This window comes from Labeo rohita, unplaced genomic scaffold (assembly GCF_022985175.1).
Source record: "Labeo rohita strain BAU-BD-2019 unplaced genomic scaffold, IGBB_LRoh.1.0 scaffold_954, whole genome shotgun sequence".
Taxonomy (NCBI): Eukaryota; Metazoa; Chordata; class Actinopteri; order Cypriniformes; family Cyprinidae; genus Labeo; species Labeo rohita.
Genome location: NW_026129914.1, coordinates 14,384 through 22,170, shown reverse-complemented (window position 1 = coordinate 22,170; position 7,787 = coordinate 14,384). Strand labels below are relative to the sequence as shown.

At 36.0% G+C, this 7,787-nt stretch overlaps 2 gene segments (V, D, J or C); one reads left to right on the top strand and one right to left on the bottom strand.

Moving 5' to 3' along the window:
• Positions 1-3,833: 3,833 nt before the first annotated feature.
• On the bottom strand, positions 3,834-4,408 carry LOC127162506 (immunoglobulin kappa variable 1-6-like). The segment is given in 2 exon segments: positions 3,834-4,150; positions 4,324-4,408. Coding segments are annotated over 2 exon segments (342 nt in total).
• Positions 4,409-4,643: 235 nt separating this feature from the next.
• On the top strand, positions 4,644-6,402 carry LOC127162507 (immunoglobulin kappa constant-like; the record flags this gene model as incomplete). The annotated part of the segment is given in 2 exon segments: positions 4,644-4,746; positions 5,907-6,402. Coding segments are annotated over 2 exon segments (429 nt in total), but the record flags the coding sequence as incomplete, so codon positions are not given.
• Between the last annotated feature and the right edge of the window lie 1,385 nt (positions 6,403-7,787).

The following is a 7,787-nucleotide window of genomic DNA, read 5'->3' as shown; positions in this document are numbered from 1 at the left end:
TATATTTAGTTCAGTCGTTTTATAGCAGACACATTTTTCTTTTATCTGTACTTTGAAGTAAGCATAATATTTGTTTTTGGTTCAGTCTCCTGAGTCTCCATCTGTTGAAGCAGGAGATTCTGTCTCTATCAGTCAAGAAGGTTTTTGTATGATGATTTTACACTGTGTGAACACCCAGTCCTTGGTGCCAGAGACCCCCTTGTCATGTTCACTCTGACAGAGTAAAAGTCCATGTTCCACTTTCACTGCCACTGAATCTAGAAGAAACAACTGAAGCTCTCTCTGATGTGAAATAGATTAGGAGTTTAGGAGCTTCTCCAGGAATCTGATGGTACCAAGACATGCAAGACTGAGAGGAACCTGATTTCCAACAGTTCACTGCTGGTTACAGTCAGTGTTGGGGAGTAACTAGTTACATGTAATGGAATTACATAATTTAATTACAAAATAAATGTAATTGTTATTAGTTACAGTTACTGAGAAAAAATATGTAATTAAATTACAGTTACTTTTGAAAAATGCCAGTAATTACAAAGGGGATTACATCAGATTTTTTTCGCACACCCACCCCTACTTACAGATTTAATTGACTTCTTTTAAATTGCATTGACTGCTCTAAAATGAGACACCAATGTTTCAAGAGTTTAGGATACAGAACAGGATACATGCTTATTCGATAACTGTTTTATTTTCTATTTGGGTTTATCCATAAACTTTATTTTTTCCAAGGCATTGTTAGATGCTAGTGTTGTCTGTGATAACTAAGCAAACATTTGATTTCAAACCCAGTATCATAGCTTTTAAACTATTTCTTGTTATGATATTATTTATGTTATGATCTTGTTATGACATATAGTGCAACTGCGCTCGCAGTGACCTGAGTTCGATTCCCGTCTCCAGGTCCTTTGCTGATCCCGCTCCCCTCTCTCCTCCCAGCTCTTTCCTGTCACAATAAAAGGCATAAAAAGCCCAAAAAAATAAGTAAACAAATAAAAAAAGTCTGAATTTGTGGTGGCTGTGCTTTAAATTAAATTATTACACAGCTCAGACTATTTTGAGGCAACTTAACTTGGTGCTATATGCTTGATAATTTTTCTTGGCGGAAGCTTTGAATTTGGTTAGCTAATAAAGTATTAAAGCTTAATGCAATATTATCTGTACAATTTCTTAATTCTGTCATCCTGGCATTGTGGACTTGCTCTATTGTTTCATACAAAGGCAGCTGCTGCCATTTGTTTTTTTGTTTTGTTTTGTTTTTTTGTAATGGTTTATAAGATAACTAACAAACTAGTACTACTACTTAATTATTTATATTTAGGGGCCAAGCACCGAAGGTGCGGTGGCACCTATTGTATCCGTTGGCGTTATTATTATTCCGCTTCTTCTTCTTCTTCTTCCTCTTCCGCCGCAAGTCTATGGCAGCCCATAGAACCGCTTGCGGGAAAGTTGTATAATTTTGCACACTGATAGAGGACAGTCCCAACATTAACCATAGCAAGTTTGGAGTCTCTAACTCAAACTCTCTAGCGCCACCACTTGTCCAAACTTTCAAAAGATTTATGCTAATAACGTTTGAACCGTAAGCCACACAACAAAAATTCTTTTTTCCTCTGATTCCTTGGCTTATGCCGAGTTGAATGGACACCAAAATTCAAAAATCGTACGGTTTAGTTTTTTCGCTATTCTCAATTGTTTGTAAAACCTACTTTTTCGTACTCGTCCTAGGCCGTTGCACCGATTGTCACAAAAATTGATCCAGATCATCTTCAGACCATGCTGGCAAAAAGTTATGGAATTCAAGTCGATTCGTCCAGCCGTTCACGAATAACACGCAAAATAATTCTACGAAAAGCTAGCAAAAATCAATGTGAGGCTATATCTCCGTAATAGTTTGTCATATTGACACCAAACTTGGTGTGTGTTATAACAAGCATGACCTGAGGCTAACTGTAGTGTTTCGGTGCAGTGCCCCCTAGTGGTCAGGAGATACGAAAAATGGCTATTTTTCTTTATAACGTCTGAATGATTTGTCCAAAAATCACAAAACTGGTCTCTTTAGATTCGGTGTGTCATACCGAGTCGAACCATATCCAATTTTCCCATGTCAGCCATTTTGGGTGTCGGCCATTTTGAATTTAGCTTTAAAATGCTGTATCTTGAGAACGGATTAGCGTATCGTTTCGACATTAATTACAAAAATGTTCGGCACCATGCCCTGTATGTACATAAAAATTTTGGGGCCAGCGCCACCTTGTGGTCAAAAGTTATAACGAAATTTCAAAAAATGCTAATAACTTCTGTTTACATTAGCCTGTTGGAATGAAACTGATGCCAATAGATTCCTTGGGTCAAGTCGAGAACATTGATACCCATTATGCCGAAATTGGCCAAACTTCCTGTCCGCCATTTTGATTAATGTACAAAACCTACTTTTTCGAACTCCTCCCAGACTGTTAGTCCGATCTTCACCAAATTTGGCTCAGATCGTCTTCAGACTATGCTGGCAAAAAGTTATGAATTTCGTGTCGATATACGAAACCGTTTTCGTTTAGCGCATCAACAAATTTGCTGGAAAGATGCCAAACTACATCTGAGGCTGTATCTCTGCAAAGCTTTGACATAATGACGGCAAACTTTGTGTGTGTCATTGTCATTTCACACAGAACACGTCACATCAATTTGAAAACAGCACCACCTGTTGGTCAAAAGTGATAAGCCATTAAATTTTATTACGATTGGTTGTATTTATGATTTTTCAGCCATTTCAACTGATATTATCCTAAAATGGCTTAAGTTACTCACTGTTGTAGTCGGTCTGCTGCTCCTTGCCGTGCTTAACTCCTCATTCTGCCTCTTTTGTGCTTGGCCCCGCAATTGCTGCTTGCAGCTATATTTTAGAATTATTTTAATTATTATATACAGAAAAGTAATTTAAAGTAATAAGTTACATTACTTTAATAAAGTAATTGAAAAGTTACACTACTTATTACATTTTAAATCAAGTAACTTGTAATCTGTAACCTATTACATTTCCAAAGTAACCTTCCCAACACTGGTTACAGTGAATAGTGACAATCTGATCAGGCTTCACTGTTTGATCATCAGATTGAGTCAGAATCTGCTCCACAGAACCTGAAGAGAAAGACAGAAAACGCTGTAACCAGCATTAAAATTAGCACTGAGATCCAATATGTCTTATTCTTTACAACAACTAAATATGGTGTTGCACTTTTTGCACACTGAAGACTACCAATTAATGAAAGTGTAGACTCAAAACAAAGCTAAATATTAACATTTACATGTTCAGGTCAAAAACATGAATACAAGAATATGAATACATTTCCATTATTTACATGAAGTAATTGTACAAATGTGATTTCAGCACCTGTGGATTTGTGGATTGCTTCATTTCTAGATCGACTGAATTTCTATCTACTTACTGCAGATGCAGGTTGTAAGCGTACAAATAATGACGGCTACTAAAGTCATGTATGCTTTATGATCTGTTATTATGAAGGAGACCTGTCAGTCATAAACGCATTAAGACACAAATCTATAAAGTCCTCCAGAGCACTGAAGCATGCAGTTCAATGCAAAGTGTCGCAAAGTAAATGCTCTTTCTGAGAATAACAACTTATCGTACTGTCTTGGCTTTAGCTATATTTTTCATGCTTTACAATTCTAAAAGTCTAAAATTCACTGTATAGGCTTTTCATTTTAGATGAATTTGTTTTTAATCTAAAATTACAAATTTATCTGATATCATAATTGACTGTTATTGTGAACTTCTCAGTATTCTCATATTCTCTGTGCTGTCAGACTGAGGAAGGTTTTTGTACGATGCTGTTTCACTGTGTGAACACTGGGCCACGATAAGCACCCATACAGTAATAATCTCCTGCATCCTCAGTCTGGACTCCACGTAGATTCAGTGTGAACTCAAGTCCATTCTGACTTCCACTGAACCGATCTGGGACTCCAGAATAAAGTTGATTTGCTTTATAGATCAGGAGTTTAGGAGCTTCTCCAGGTTTTTGCAGATACCAGCTCATGTCATCATCAACTCCGCTGGTCCCAGTGCAGCTGATAGAGACAGAATCTCCTGCTTTAGCAGACAGAGACTCAGGAGACTGAACCTCTTCATGAGAGACTTAGAGAGAGATCAAAAAAGAAATATTACAATACTTCAAAATATAAAGGCAAGTTTTCATCTGCTAGAAAGTAAAACTGAATGATAAAACTAAAAAGCAAAGCACAAATTAAAACAATACAAAAAGAATTCCAATCTATTAATTCCATAATGTAGAAAATATATTTTTGAACCTTGAGCAAGCAGACCCAGCATTAGAATAAGAGAAATCATTGTTTCGTATGTGTGTGTGTCGGTGTCACACACTTATAATCATCAGTGGAGTTTTAAGCGCAGTGTTCAGTTAATATGCAAAACACTTTCAAAAACACATTCAGATGCATCCTGGAATTTACCTCAAAAACATACATCAAAATATATCAAAATACATTTTGCAGTATTTAATTAATTAATATTAATAAAATAAAAATAGTTCATTTTTTAATATTGACCCATCTAAGCAAAACTAACCTAAGATACAGTCTTACAGCATTATTGTAAGCGTTAGTGTTGATGTCAAGTGTCAGTTTTAGTGCAGGAGGTTTTTGTACAGCCAGTGATTGGGTTTGTATCACTGTGGCGCACGTTCGGTGGAGGCACCCGACTTTCAGTTGGAAGTGAGTAAATCTCTTTCTATTTCTATTTATATTAACTAATTAATAAAAAATAAGAAGAACAGACCAGTAGAAGAAAGATTAACTAAAATTAAAAATAGGTTAGCTTAGCTTAGTTTAATAATTAGTTTAGCTTAATGACCTTTTTATCTATTTGAGTGGTAACTAAAATATGTACATTTTATAGACCTCACATGAAATAGAAATATGTCTAACTACTGTTTCAGATGTCAGTTACTATAAATAAGTACTGCAAAATGGGACATTAAACGCATATAAAAATCTGTATTGTTGGTGATCAGATTTGACCATGAATCTGAATGTGTAATTATGAACTGAAAATACATTTCTTTTAAATTTTTCATGCGGGGAAAAAAGGGATATTATTTAATGTATATAGGTAAAAAATAATAAAAAAATAAAAAAAATAAAACAACTAAATTTTAGGTGAAATACTTATAAAGTACAAAATTGTTTTCTTTTTGAAGTCTGAATATATTGTTCAGAATATGAACCTAAAAGGTATATAAATCCAATATAGAAATTTAAGTCTCTTATAAAGTTTGTTTTTTATGAACACTGAATCTATGAATATGAAAACTGATGCTCATGTGTTTTTACAGGCTGTTGAACTTCAGATCTGTTTAACAACTTAAAATTCAAAATTAAAATAAATAATGTTGTTTTAAAATTTAGCATCCATGCTTTACTTAAAATTACAAGTTTGGTTTGGTTAAGTTCAATATCTAAGTTATTTCAAAAAATATTAAGTTGATATACCTAATTGCAGCATTATTTTTACAGCGTTAAAGTTTTTTATTTACTTTATTCATTGAATGTCACATGAGATGGAAATGTGTTTTATTCTGGTGTAGTTGTCAGTACAGTGTACTATACAGTATAAAAAGTTTTTCACAAATAATTTAATAATTTGAACAAATGAGGACAGAAATGATTATAAAGCATTATCTATAAATGTTTTAAATCTAAATATAGGCATATGTGTGATGGCTAAAATGTGTTTTTATGGGCTGCTGCACTTCAGATCTGCTTGATTCACTCTGAATCTCTTAAATGGAAGTGAAAGACACTCAGAATGACTGACAGAGCTGTTTTTCAAACGAATCAAACTTCACCGTTTCCATCTCTCTGTCTCTCTTTAGCTGCGGCTGGTCCCACTCTCACGGTGCTGCCGCCCTCCAGTGACGAGCTGCAGCAGGGTAAGGCTACAGTGCTGTGTGTGGCCAGTAAGGGATTCCCCTCTGACTGGAAGCTGAGCTGGAAGGTGGACGGCAGCAGCAGGAGCTCTGGTGTCAATCTGAGTCCCAGTCAGCTGCAGAAGGATGGACTGTACAGCTGGAGCAGCAGCCTGAGCCTCACTGAGAGTGAGTGGAACAGAGTAAAAACCGTCAGCTGTGACGCCACTCACCCGTCCCACAATGCAGTGACCAAGAGCCTCAACACACAGCAGTGCAGTGATGACCAGTGAAATAGACACACTGACACACTGTCCCAAATCAGTCAATGCTAAGCAAATCTTTCATGCTGTTAGCATATTGTTCAGATAGTTTTATCTGTTATATTTCTACAACTGCAATGCAATGAATGTTTTGTTTATTATTTTTTTATTGCTTCCAAATAAAAGCATTTTGACTCATATGGTGTTGACTTCTCACTGTGATATTAAATATTTACAAAAAATAAATAAATAAATAAAATAAAAATGTATTCATTATATTAATAAATTACTATTTCTTATACATTGATTTAAAAAAGAAAGTGGGGTGGGGGGTGATTTGTGATTATATGATGAGCAGCATAGGATATTTTAATATTTTAAATACTGAATAATAAATACAGTAAAGAGATATTTAAACTGCAGAAAAATATAAATAATGTAGAAACAAGTTTTAACAATGTGCAAGCAGACTGGTGAAGACAGAATTAGTTAGACATTATTGTGTTGTGTGTCTGTGACAAGCAGTAAACAAGCATTGTGTGTGTCATTGTGTTTTTTCCTCAAAGCACTTGCAGCAGCATCAGAAGAAGTTAGTAACCTGACCAAGGGAGGTTTTTGTATGGGAACTTTTCACTGTGTGAACACCCAGTTGTCACTGATCTTATGGACACTCATACAGTAATAATCTCCTGCATCTTCAGGCTGGGCATCACTGATGGTCAGACTGAAGTCAAGACCATTTGCTTGTCCACTGCCACTGAATCTCAATGGGATTCCTGATTTTTTTTTCATTTGTATAATAAACCAAGAGTCTGGGAGCCTCTTCGGGCTTTTGGCTGTACCAAGACACAAAATAACGCCCTTTAGAGTATTCGCCTTGCTCATTTTTGTGAACCACAGTAGTAACTTTACAGTCAACAGAGACGGTTTGACCAGGCTGGACTGGTTTACCCTCAGACTGAGTCACAACAATTTGTCCACAACAACCTGTGTAGAACAAGTGATAACAGCACAAATTATTATGTGATATATTATATTATTACTTAAATATGTATTTAAAAGTTGACATGTAATAATATCTATAATGACTTTTACCTTGCATGCTGTAGAGCAGTGGTTCTCAACATGGGGGGCGCGGAGGGATCGGAAGGGGGGCGCAAATCATGGATCGCGGAACCGGGGGGGCCGCCCGGGCCTGGGCGCGGGTAACTTTTGACGTCTGGTGCAAATTTTGACATACAAAAATACATAGCCTATAGACTCATATGGATTATTCATTGAAAGGTCGCGATCTCGATTCAAACACACGCGATCTTACTGCTATATGATGATGATTTCGCCATGCCTATAAAACCTTTGAAATCGCAGTCACATCGGAATATTTAAACCTGCTTTCGCGCAACCGCTGATTCAGAGAGAGCTCTGCTCATGTAAGTTAACCTTTGTTTGAACAAGCTTTACGACCAGGATACACGGTATAAGTTACATTTCTGTGTTGCAAACATTGAATAATAATTAAAGTATTCGGATAAATGTTCATTAAAGCCCTGCACGGGCCTCATGTATATTTCCTAGACCGGCCCTT